We start from the raw sequence: 13,587 nt of genomic DNA on the forward strand, positions 1-13,587 counted from the left end.
GCTTGTCTAACTCTAGTCCAATGATTCAGTTGATCCAATAAAATATATCACCCAAATAAATCCTTGCCTCTTTTTTAAGGCATAGATCACTGTATTTCTATTATTTTTTGTGCTGTTTGTCAGCAAATTTCCCCAAGATTTTCTTCTGCCTCCAGCAAGGTAAAGAGACAGTTTTTAGTCCATGCAATAAATTTTTGTCACCTTCACCTCACACAAAATGCCTGAAGAAAAAGGCTAAAACTGCAGATTTGTAAACTGGGATTAAAACTGTGCAGAAACACTTGAAAGGGAAAGGTTTTAGTAGGTTTCCAAATTCATTACAATGGAGCAAATAACCTGCCTTACATTTTTCTTCTGCTTGAGACTTGGGAGTGATTTATGATTGTTCTCAAAATCAAGTTGTGTTGATGAGCTGCATGGGAGACATAAACTATATGTTTCAGTCTCTGAATCCAGTTTCCAGTGTAAATATTTGTATTTATGAGTTGAAAACTCATATCCATAAATATTCTCTTACATTAATTTTAAATTCACTGTTTCCACAAGCACAAGTGACAAGGCGATCTTGCATTTAAGGCAGGGGGCATTGGTAGTCAAAAGAAATGAATTCAGTTCCCCACTGTGCCACAGACTGCTTTGTAGTCCTCTGCAAATCATTAATCTCAGTACCCTGGTTCTCTATTATACATGGGAATAGTAATATAGGAATAGAATAGTCAATAATAGGAATAGTCAAAGCATATTTATTTTAAAATCTGAGCAAATTGATTTTTATTACTTGCCAAACCCTAACCTGTGTAGGTGTATCTACATATGCCCCTGACTGTGCAGTTAGTGCTGTGCAGTCATTTAGTACTTGCTAAAGCAGTCCCAGTGGCACACAGGTCATTTTTTACCCTACTGCGCACTACGGTGTCATGGTTAGTGCCCACCAATGCTATGTCATTGTAGTATCTCATGTAGACGTGCCCTGTGTTTATAACATTGTAGGTATCTCTCTTTCTATAGAAGAAAATCCATAATCACACATGCAGAATGGGTGTCTGCAAACAGTGGCCTGATGTGAAATTTTTTTCCATATAAATAAATGTACAAATATGATTGACTCAAAGTCATGCAATTTTGTATGGTGACTCTTTTTGTAACCTGCTTAGCATGTTCTTTTGATATTGAGTGAAAAAAGTTATGGGGGAAAGTACCCACAAAGAACAAGTCACTCTGTACGACATTTCATTTCTTAGCTGTTTGAAAGATGAATGTCCTTGTCCTCAGCTCATGCATTCGTATTCCTAGCTATCCAGAAATGAAAAAACCATGTACTCAGTTCATTCTTCATTGCATGAACCATGTCATTTACTTTGACTGGTGACCTTCAGGGGATGTATCCACCCAGATTGGGATCCTATTGTATAAAGAGCTGTGCAAAGATATGTTAAAAAAGGACGCTAGGTACCACTACTGGTGATGGACCAATTCTTACTCAGGAACTTCAGCAAACCTGAGTTCCCCTGTGCAATTTCTGTTGAAATTAAATTCTTAATTTCCTGCCCTAGGCTATGTTCAGCAATCCTGTGAGCTATTAAACAGCTGTCATGTTCCATCAGACAGACTGCTATATTTTAGTGGTGGCAGCAAAGAGTGACCCTTGTATATGCCTTTCACACCTCACTCAGATCTTGCAAATGAAAATCAGCCTAAACTACCAATTTTGTCTCTTGAATACTTCATAGCTTTTGTGATCTGGAGACTTAGGTCAGTTCATTGCAGAGATTAAGAGCTAGCTGTGAAATCAGGGCACAGATGTGAACTGAATTTCAGACTTATACACCCTCTGGGTTTTGTAAAAGCTGAGGGTTTTGATTCAGACCTTGAAGCTTAAAATTGATGAATATGGGCAATTACTGTGATATCTTGGATGAAAGACACTACTGAATATTGTGTTACATCTGCTGACATCATTTGTAATAATAATAGAACACATATGTGAATGGAAAGCTACCTTTGTCATCACATTTTCTAGTATCAATTTTAGCCTCAGTTGATTAATACAAGCCTTTGCTGATAGCTTGCACTTGTGTAATGTACTGAATGTCTATTGACGCATAGACACTGTTACAACCTAAGGAATGTTGTCTAGAGAAATCTAGGGACACGTTCCATCACATTAATTCTGCACTGATACAGCTTTCTCCCTTCATGCAGTGAAAGGTAAATTTTCTTGATTTATCATTTTACCCACCCTCCTGTGGAGAAAGCTCCCCTGGTGGCTAACTTGATAAATACAATATCTAACATAAAGAAAAATTAGTGATGTCCTACTTTATGGAAAACATGAAAGCCAAAACTCCAACCCTTGGATTCATATATAAGGCTGGCAGGCCATTCCAAAGTACATTGCACAATAAAACAAGAAGACAGATTCTGCCAAATTAACTCTCAAGAGAAAAAAATCTGTGCTCTTAAACTCAGTTTAAAAGCAGTAGAGTGGACCTGCACTGGGCTTTGTTTGGTTTTTGTTAGAGAGAAGTGCAGTCCAGAGGGGTGACCCTCTACCACTCAGTTCAGTGGCAGCTTTTCCATTGGTTTCTATGGTATCAGAATCAAACCCTATATCTGGAAGCAATTTTCAAAAACTTGAGGCTGCTGAGAGCAAAGGGGTTGATTTAAACCCAAACCGATCATGTTTTGTAATATAACTGACTGCATAAACTGACTGTAGCAGGCTGTAGCACAGCGGTGCTATTGCAATTTGTGTTCTAATGCAGTGCTGTTACAAAGGACGCATGAAAGTTTAGGCAAATCCTTGTTGGTCTATATTTTTCAAGTACAACATTTTGCAGCCTTACACTAATGGCATTCATGGCCTGAAGGATCATTAGACTAGCCTACATGTAAATTTTTCTTCATTTCCATTAGAAGACATGTTCCATAAGCAGCCCCACTTTGACAAATGTTTCCTTTGAGAAAATATTTTATTATACATTTTTGCCATATGTAAACTTGACTTTTTGTAAATACATAACAAATATAGACAATGCACTGTAGGCACCTCTGTTCAAAAACCCAGCGGTTGATGAAAGTCAGCATAATATAAAATAAGGCTGCATTTGACTGAAGCAGATTTGTGTACAAGAAGGAGCAGCATAGCAATCCTTTCCATTATTTAAAGTTGCCTTCATTAGTAATGCACACTGGCTTGACCTTTAGAAGCTTCAGGCTCAGTGACAGGTACAGTTCTGTGTATGTTGTTTGCTTAATTGAATAAGGCAGGCTGGGAATAAATGTACTCAGTAAAAAGAGACTAATCATAGATCTTATTGCATTAATAGGGTGTTCTTTGCCTTACGCTCTACCAGCCAGTTTGATCAATATAGGTTTGCACATCTGTGTAAGATTTTTTTTCTCCAAATTAATTTACATGCTTTAGATGCTTAATCAGGGATGATTTAATCCTGAGGGAAAAGTAAAGCACACTTGCCCTTCACAAGCAATAGGCACAGACCTGTAGTCCTTATGTGAGCTTCATTGGAAATGCTCATTCTGAGTACCTGAGCCCCTGATTCAAAGTCCTTTGAAGCTGATGGGCAGGCTCCTATTGATTTCAATGGGCTTCATGTCAAAGCTTCCATCTGGTGAGTTAAGTGTGTGCCCGAAAGCTTGCAAAGAACAATTTTTCCAACTATTTAGTTGGTCTAATAAAAGTTATCACATTTACCCAAAGACCCTTGTCTGCCTATGTACACAGAAAGGAATAAACAAACTCAAAGGCAGTTTTAAGCATGACAGACTGTAGGAACTGTCCAACTGTTGACATGTTTTGCCATGTCCTGTGGCAATAAGCTAAATGAACCATTAAATATCTTCTTCACTCTGTGCCTCACAGGGTCTTATGCTGACAATAGTGACATCCTCCCCCTGGCACTTGAGGAGCCCAGCCTCACATTCAGTTATCGTCTGATTAGTGACATTCTCACTCCCTTCAATGCAAATGCTCATTCCTCCCTCCTCACATTGCCCATCTTCACGACAGATGCATCTGTTGGTTTGCTCTAAAAAACAAAACAAAAAAACAAAAATGCATGTAAAACAGTACCTAACCCTCTGACAGAAAAACAGACTAAGAAGCATCTATCAAAACTGTGCAAATAACTGAGCAAGTTGTAGATGCTCCCGCTTCTGGTTAGAAGTAAAGTTGATCAATACACAGGTTCAATGAGAAAACTACAAATGCAATCAAATTGCACTGCTATGCAAAGGAAATCCTAAGCATGTATTGGAGCTGCTGCTAGGCTGAGAGGTTGGTGGCTTTTTTTCTGACAGCTTGCTGTGGATGCCTCAGAGTATAGCTCTTTTCTCTATGTTTACATCTATTGTTTGAAAATTGCAAGAGAAGGTAGGGAAAAAACGGACCCTAGAGACTAACTCGTTCAGACAAGCATGAGATTTTGTAGGCAACAATCTACTTCATTTGATGCTATAAATGGTCCTTGACATAGCATCTGATGAGGTAAGTTGTTGCCTCCAAAAGCTCATGCCTCTTGGAACCAGTCTGTTTTTAAGGTGCCCTATCTTCTGCTTTATACATGTGCCAAGCTGTTCATAGCTGAGTTGCCATACAAGGCATGAGCTGACACATGAGATTTCTTTCCTATATCTTATTTAATTTTCATCTTTTTATGTTTAATCTGTCCTTATTTTTGTCCTTAATGAATCTTTAGCCATATATTGCTACTCTACTACTTGTTGTCTGATTTCTCTCTTTCCCTATTTTAACTCTATTTTGTTGACTACTTTTTTCTAAGCAATTTCTGATGGGAATAACTGCTTGTTCCCATTAGACAAAAGAGAGAAAACCCTATCTAAACATACTGTTATTTTAAGTATGTACTAAAAACTATCTCCTATGTTGTGCCTCAGAGCAGGGGCACCTTACAAATGCTTATTTATATTAATCCTTTTCCTGGAATACTGTGTTGAGTTTTGGTTTCACTCTCAGTAAAATGGGATGATTCAGAAATAGAAGAGATTCAGAAAGAGGTAGTTAACTGTTATTCTGAAGTCAGGCAAAAGACAGGGTAGACTCAGAGGCCATTAACCAGAATAATTAAAGACATGGAATAATTTCCATTTGGAGATGGATCAACCAATGTTGTGACTGAATTTTTAATGGCAGGGATGAGTAAGAGTGTTTTCATTTGCCCATTCTCATAATGCAAGAAGGAAGGACATTCAATGAACCTGAAAGGCAGCAGATTTTAAACCACTAAAAGGAAACACTTTTTCTACCCAGTGAATAATTATCCTCAGATATCACTAAGATGTGGGGCAAGGCAGACACACTTGAAGGGAGAGAGAGGCTGCAACTAGATTTAGACAGACTACAAAAGTGGGCAGACGAGAATAGGATGTGGTTCAATGTAGACAAATGCAGGGTGCTGCACCTTGGGAGAAGGAATCCACAGCCTACATACAGGCTGGGGAGTTCCCTTCTTGAAAGCACAGAGGCGGAAAGGGATCTCGGAGTCATTATTGACTCCAAGATGAACATGAGCTGCCAATGCCAGAACGCAGCCAGCAAGGCCAGCCATACCTTGTCATGCATCCAAAGGTGCATCTCAAGCCGGTCCAGAGAGGTGATACTCCCCCTCTATGTGACTTTGGTCAGGCCGCAGTTGGAGTACTGCATCCAGTACTGGGCGCCGCACTTCAAAAGGGATGCGGCCAGCCTGGAGAGGGTTCAGAAGAGGGCCACCCGCTTGGTTAGAGGGTAGCAGGACAGGCCCTACGAGGAGAGACTGAGGGACCTGAACCTGTTCAGCTTCAGCAAAAGGAGGCTGAGGGGAGACCTGGTGGCTGCCTACAAGCTTATCAGGGGGGATCAACAGCAAATAGGCAGAGCTCTTTTCTCCCCAGCACCACCTGGGGTGACGAGGAACAATGGTCATAAGCTGATGGAGAATAGGTTTAGGTTGGAGATCAGAAGGCAATATTTTACAGTTAGGGTGGCCAAAATCTGGAACCAACTTCCCAGGGAGGTGGTCCTCGCCCCTACCTTGGGCAAATTCAAGAGGAGGTCGGACGATCACCTGTCTGGGGTCTTGCGAAGCCAGCATTCATTCCTGCCTGTGGCAGGGGGTCAGGCTAGATGATCTGTTCAGGTCCCTCCTGACCCTAGCTACTATGAAACTATGAAACACTCAGCAAGATTAAGAACAGAACTAGACAATGACATGGAATGTGAAGACATCCACAGTTAGCAAGGCAGAAGATTTAAAAATAGAACAAGCAGCAGGGGTGACTGGTGCCTCCTGAGTATGGGAGGGGCACGATTTGTGGGCGGGGCCGGGGCAGGCCAAAAGCCCCACGTCCACTCCTATACTTCTGTGCCGCAGCTTCGTGCCCCCCTTTCCTCCCCCAACATGCCGCTGGCCCGTGCAACAAAAAATCTGCCTTGTCCTGAGCAGTGCCGAGTCGGGGGCCAATTTCAGGGGGGCACGTGCCCCCCGATGCCCCCTACCAGTCGCCTGTGACAAGCAGGCTGAAATCCTTGTACTGAAGTCAAAGGGAATTTCCCCATTGATTTCACTAAGGCCAGGGTTTCAAGTCCAAAGTTTCAAAAGGGATTATCCAACTTCTAAGTAATTATAGTTCAGAAGAAACTTTCCTTGTAAGTTATTCCATAAAGGGTTTTCTACAGGGTTTTCTCCAGCAATAAAGAATCAGGCCACTGTAAGAGACAGAACTGTGTAGACCTGGAGTCTGATTCAGTCTTGCATGTTCCTTAGAACTCTAGTATGTCAGAATTATATCTGTTTTACAGATGGTAAATGAAGGCACAACAAGTGATGAGACAGAGCCAAGGACAAGTAGATAATGGTTTTGTTTTGTTCAACAGGCAGGTCTTCAAAAATTCATCTGTAATAACAATGAGGAATCTCTTACCATCACAAGTTTCCCATAAATGACAGGAACCACAAGATTTTTCAGTTGCTGCAGGCATTCTGCAGTTTTCATCCCTGGTCAGAGAGTATTTTCTGCCCATACACTGAAGGGCATGCATCTTACAAACAGTTAAAGCCACATTTCTCTGGCTTCTGGGATCTATAGCACAGACATCGAGGGAAGAACTGAAAATAAAAGAAAATGCACACTGTTTGTACACATTTTTATACTGATGTCACTTAATGGGGGGGAGGGGAGGGGGATCTATCTATCATATCCATTTCTGCTCTCACAGAGAAATGGTGTATCCCCAGGGACTGTAATGAAATAACCTCTAGAATTATGGCTAGGGGTGTGGGGTAAAGTGGTCTTTCACTACAGGCATAGACATTTAACTTGCTCATATCACCCCCTTATGTGCTATTAGCTACAGACACTAGCACGCCTTAAACATACTAGCCCAACCATCAGGATGGACTTTGGATTGGAAGTGAGATCAGAAAAAGCTCTCCATCACGGGCATGTTGTGCCTGGGACCTTAGCTTGTTCCACTCAAGTAATTGGAGGTTTTGCCATTCACTTCCCTGACAGCAAGATATAGTCTTTATTCATTAAAATTGTTTAAACCTCAACAATGCTTAAAAATATCTATAAGATCTAGTCTGTTCTTCTTTGAGAGCCTCAGCCTTCAACCAAAAGTGTTAGTGCAGAAGCAGAAGAACTTTGTAGAGATACAAATGTAGACAACATTTGCTGACTTCATCCAAGGCCCTTACCTTAGAATTTCTGTTCTACTTATAAAAAAGTAGAAGCTGCTGTGCTAAGAAACAAAAAAATAATTTGAAATCCATCTTGTGAAAGAGCTGATTTTATAAATTATAACTTATGAACAGATTTAAAATGACTCGATGTAGAAACAATTCTCTGTAGGTAACAGAACATAGGTTTCATGTTCTATGTTGGTGGTAGGGCAGTCTTTCCCTTATTTTTCTGAAGTAGCTCTGTTTTCAGGGTGTATAGCAAAAGCTCTTAAAGCCACCTTCTTACAGGAAGTAAGAAGAATATTGACCAAGATTTTCCAGACTGATTCTAGCTGCCTATGATAGGGTGATCTGCTTCTGTAAAGGCTACCCAGCCCTGGTCTAAAGCAGAGCTTGTTTCAGAACAGGTGTTTGCTTCTGGAAGAAGTGACCATTGCATCTGAATGGGAAGAGTCAGGTGATTTCTACAGACTGAAGGCACTTGGAAGAGGAGCAGGTTATAGGAAGTAACTAGGTTACTTTACTATAGGCATTCTCAGGCAGATGGTTTAGAAGAGGACTGCTACTGAGAGTTGCTGCTAGAAAGATGGAAGCTTAGTAAGGACTCTTTGGATGTGTCTACACATGCATTTATTGTGTAGTAAGTGGCTTTTAGGCCGGCATATACACGTGCAGGCATTACAGTGCAGTAACGCTGTGTATGGGCCGAGCTGGGCGTAAAGTTAGCCCCAAGTCAGCCCAAACACAGTGTTACTGTGCAGTAACGCATCTACACGTGTGTTTCTGCAGTAACTACTAAGGCATAAACTTGCTACCTGCATAATGCAATTTTACGTCCAAGATGGCATAAGTTACCCTAGTTACTGCGCGGTATGGGCACACGTGTAGACGTGCACCCATACTGCGCAGTAATTTTTGGTTACTGTGCAGTAAACTGAATTACTGCGCAGTAAGTATGCATATGTAAATGTGCCCTTTGGGTTGGATTTAGCTGAACTGTTCCTATTTTTGTTGAGGATATTCTCAATACAAAAAACCCAAGAGGAAAAAAATGCCTTCTTCCAGACTGAGCATCATAATCCATGTCTCTGGGCCAGAGAGACAGGATAATGACTACAGTTCCTATTCTGTGATATCTTAAAGAGGTATGATTTGATTCTCAGGAAGCACTTCTTTTCTTTAAATCAGGCCCTTTGAGATGTCCCAAGCTTAGCATCCAAATTCACTAGCCACTCTTGGCTACTGCATCGTTTTATAACTATATAGACAACCTGGAACCTTTCATGGGAATAAGTGGTTATGCTTTCAGTGTCATGTCCTCTCTATATGCTGGCACTTCCAAGGACAAATTGTCCCTACCTGCTCCAGAGTACTTATTACTACATTTCCAGCTCTGTTTTATGTATTGTCCAAATGTTCCTCAGTTCTTTTTCATTCAAATGCAAGTCAAGCTTAAGCCTTCTTAGTTTGTAAGGGGTAAAATAGTAAGTGTCTAGTATCCTACAACGTGAAATCTATCACATCAGTTGAAATATAGGAGTGAGGGAGCTCATGTGTGGTCCATGCCTCATACTCTGCCTGAGACCCTTAATGAATCCAATGCCAGCTTTGCAGACAAGATCAGGGCCAGATGGTTATACTGTATAGGTTCATACTGTTAACAGAGGGAATTCACAGATCTGTGGGTGTAACGTTGTCTGCTGTGCAGCCAGACAAGTGAGAGAGCTTTCATCCTCTAAGTCAATCCAATGTTATCTCTGTAAGCAGAAATGTAGAAAATCCTTCATTTTAAAATATAAATTTACTTTCTGTAGAAGAAAGTATAGTCAGAAGAAAGTCAGAGGAAACCTAATCTATATACTTCTATTGCTTCTACCACTTACCAGTTTTAAAAATAGATCAAAGACCTACTTTATTGATTATCCACCAGCAAATATAAAAATCCTGACATCTGATTTTAAAAATATGAACATAAGTAACTTTAACTGAAAAGATTAAGGGTCAGATATTGACTCAGTGATTTCTTTCTTTTGACCTGTTTCAGCAATGAAGAACAAATAGAAAGCTATTGGGTAGGCTGACTATAGACTCTAGAAAAGGGACAGATGTGGCTGGAACATGCTGAGCTCTGACACTCTCCAATGACAAAACAGCCCCAACTCTTGCAGCTTTAGTGTTATGGCAGGAGCAGGGAATTATTTTGGGTGGAGGGCCTCTTACCAAGTTTTGGCAAGCTGTTGAGGGCTGCAAGGCCTCGAAGGTTGCAAGGCCCTAACCCCTAACCTTTACCACTGGAAGTCCCTCCCTTTGCCCCCCCAGAAGTGCTCCTTTCAGCAAGAGTTTGCCATCTCAGAACCAGAAAATTACCACATTATATTCTAAAAAGCAAACATCTACTACAACATTCATTCATTTAATTTCAAAAAATATTTTTGTCCTGATTTACATGTATTTGTGTAGTGTACCTAGAGCTGGTTGTATAATACAGGGGTTGTCAACTGGATGTATGCGGAAAGGGGCTAGGCGTATGTGTGATGCCAGAGCAGCAGGCGGGGGGTGGGGGGGTAGAGGGGAGCGGCAGCAACAGTGAGTAAATGGCTGCAGCAGGTGTGGGGTGAGTGGGAGCGAGTGGGTACATGGAGCACACTGACAACTGGGCAGGAGTAAGAGGCCTCACTGATGTGCCGGGGCCAGCACCAGTGGGGCCCAGAGTAGGGTGGTAGGAGCATGGGCATAGGCCAGCAGAAGCTCTATGGAGCTGGGCTGGGTTGCACCAGAATGGAGAGTGGAGAGCTGGCCCAGCTCCATAGAGCCCCTTCCAACCCAGGCCCTGAGCTCCTGCAGCCCCACTCTGGGCCCCGCCAGCGCTGTCCTCAGTGCACCAGTATGGACCCCACGCTCCCGCCCAGCTGTCGCTGCACACCGTGTGCCCACTCACTGCCCTTTCCATCCCACCTGCCACAGCCATTTCCTTGCTTCCCTGCCTGTGGATGCTGCCACTCCTCTCTATCCCCCAACAGCCACTCCAGCATGATGTGGTTCCCAGCTGCAGCACCGGGACCACAGCAGCTGCCCTGCCCAACCCTGAGGACTCCGGTGATCGCCTCTGGTCCTCCCCTGCCTTTCCCCAATTCTTATCTGAGTTTCCCTCACCAGCGGAGGGAAGTGGGAATGGACCCAGGCCAGAAGCCTCTGCTAGGCAGAGGCTTCCAGCAGGGGGTTGCAGAACAGGGGGTGGGGCCCAGGCGGGCCTTGCCTCTGCAGCTGCTGGGTCCTGCCACCAGCTCCCTCTGGGTCCTACTGCCCTGGCTCCTGTCATCATTGCCAGGCAGCTAGGGACATATAAATATTAATTTCCTAAAATTTTTAGGGGCCCCATGGGCCAAATAGAATGGCCTGGCAGGCTGGATCCGGCCTGTGAGCTGTATATTGCCTGCCCCTGTGTTAAGCTCATGTCTAACTACAATGGATTAAGACAAGACCCTTGTGAAGCAAGATTGTCCCACATCTGCCCACTGTGGGTTTGTTCACTTTGCTCTGAAGCATGATACTATGTTAGAAGCAAAATGCTGGGCTACATAAATCCAGTGTGGTAGACTTGTCCAGTATAAGCTGTCATGACACCTGCCTCTCATCAGCTGGACTGAATGGAGGCTGAGAGACTTCTCTCTGCAGCAAACCAAACTACTGGGCTAGAGTGAGGAATCAAACTCCCTTCCCAGGTCTAATCCCTGAACAGCAGTAAGATGTAGCCCCAGCAAACCTCAGGGTTACCTTGTTTATTGTTCATAAGAATTGGTGATTTACTTTCTCTAAAACACTGTAATCTTCTGAGAGAGACAGACCTGAGAATGAAATAATTGTTTACCTACTTTCTTGTCATTTTTAACTAAATTTGTTGAAGTATAAAAATGGGGAGAAAATAAAGTACACAAGTGAGCCAACCTAGACTGCCTGCATGCAACTTCCAAGTCTATATTGATTATGCTGGTGTTACATAGCATTGTGCATTATCTATCCCACCGCTGCCACAGGTTTTGCAGTGTCAAGGTGGTATTTGGGCCTTCTGAACCTCCCCTTGCTACGTCCTTGTTCCCTCACAGCTCACTCTCTGCCCAAAGATCCCTGCAGGCCGCACCCCTTAGGCTGCTGAAGCCTAAACTCTGCTCATTCTCCCCCTGCTTTCTGGAACCCTTGACCTCAAGTTCTGGGGGCTCCTCCAGCCCTTCTTGGTGGTGGATGGGTCATTTTTGACCTGGAGGGATGTAAGCAGTGGGGCTCGGTCCTCAGGCCCGCACTGTTCAACATCTTCATCAGCGACTTGGACAAGGGGGTAAAAAGCACCCTGTACAAATTTGCAGACGACACTAAGATGTGGGGGGGAAGTGGGCACGCTAGAAGGGAGGAATAGGCTGCAATCAGACCTAGACAGGTTACAAGGGTGGGCGGATGAGAACAGGATGGGTTTCAACACTGACAAGTGCAAGGTGCTGCACCTGGGGAGGAAGAACCAGCAGCATACCTACAGGTTGGGGAACTCCCTTCTTGTCAGTGCAGAGGCAGAAAAGGATCTTGGAGTCATTATTGATGCCATAATGAACATGGGCCGACAGTGTGGGGATGCGGTCAGGAAGGTCAACCACACCTTGTCACGCATCCACAGATGCATCTCAAGCAGGTCCAAGGAGGTGATCCTCCCCCTCTATGTGGCACTGGTCAGGTCGCAGTTGGAGTACTGCATCCAGTTCTGGGCGTTGCACTTCAGGAGGGATGTGGACAGCATTGAGAGGGTTCAGAGAAGGGCCACTCGCCTGATCAGGGGGCAGCAGGGCAGGCCCTATGAGGAGAGGTTAAGGGACCTGAACCTGTTCAGCCTCCACAAGAGAAGGCTGAGGGGGGATCTAGTGGCTTGTTACAAACTAGTCAGAGGGGACCAGCAGGCATTGGGGGAGTCCCTGTTCCCCCGAGCACTACCAGGAGTGACTAGAAATAACGGTCACAAGCTGGCCGAGGGTAGATTCAGACTAGACATCAGGAGGCGCAACTTCACTGTCAGAGCAGCTAGGATCTGAAACCAGCTTCCAAGCGAAGTGGTGCTGGCTCCTACCCTGGGGGTCTTTAGGAGAAGGCTAGATGAAAACTTTGCTGGGGTCATTTGACCCCAGTACTTTTTCCTGCCATGGCAGGGGATTGGACTTGATGATCTGCTCAGGTCCCTTCTGACCCTACCAACTATGAAACTATGAATCTAACCTCATAGTATCTGAATAGCTCACAACAGTGTATTTATCCTCTTACCTCATTCCTCCATATCCCTAATACTGGGTAGTACTATTCTCCCAGTTTAACATGTGAGGTAGAGAAATGAAGGCCAGACTCCGAAAAGTATTTTGGTACCTAAAGTTACAGACCAGCACCTTGCTTTGGAAAATCCCAATGTGGATATTTAAGCACCAATGTACTTTTAAGGATCTAGCCCTCAGTGACCTGCCCAAGCTTAAACAAAAAGTCTGTGATAAAGCAATGATTTAAATGCATGTTTCCTAGGTGTCCTAATGCCAGGACTGTGCTTCATCATTGCACAGTGATTCAAACCTATTAAAACTGAATTGGCTTTTGTAATAGGAAGCCAGAGGCTCCTGTTACTTTAAAGGGAGAAGCAGCAGCAGGGCGGTCCCCAGATGGGAAACACTGCCCGTTATGAGCTGGCTGTAGGGGAGTAGGCAGCCAGGATCCAGAGGCTACAAGTGCCTATTGCAGAGCTAGCAGCCCAGCAGTAGGACAGCAGGGCAGAACCCTGCTTGGGCAGCAAGGTTACCGCTAATGCAGCAAGAATAGCAGCTGAAAGCTGCCCTGAATGCTAGCCATCAGGTCTAAAATGAAA

General features: G+C 43.6%; 1 protein-coding gene across 1 annotated transcript in view; it reads right to left on the bottom strand.

Annotated features, from left to right (window-relative positions):
• Positions 1–2,953: 2,953 nt before the first annotated feature.
• C7 (complement C7) overlaps positions 2,954–13,587 on the bottom strand; it is a 53,445-nt gene continuing 42,811 nt past the window's right edge. Inside the window, exons 17-18 of the mRNA XM_006277876.4 lie at positions 6,943–7,127; positions 2,954–4,049 (exon numbers count right to left, since the gene is read on the bottom strand). Of these exons, the coding sequence (XP_006277938.1) occupies positions 3,853–4,049; positions 6,943–7,127 (382 nt within the window). The 3' untranslated portion in view covers positions 2,954–3,852. The remainder of the gene's footprint in view (positions 4,050–6,942; positions 7,128–13,587) is intronic.

This window comes from Alligator mississippiensis, chromosome 3 (genome assembly GCF_030867095.1).
Source record: "Alligator mississippiensis isolate rAllMis1 chromosome 3, rAllMis1, whole genome shotgun sequence".
Taxonomy (NCBI): domain Eukaryota; kingdom Metazoa; phylum Chordata; order Crocodylia; family Alligatoridae; genus Alligator; species Alligator mississippiensis.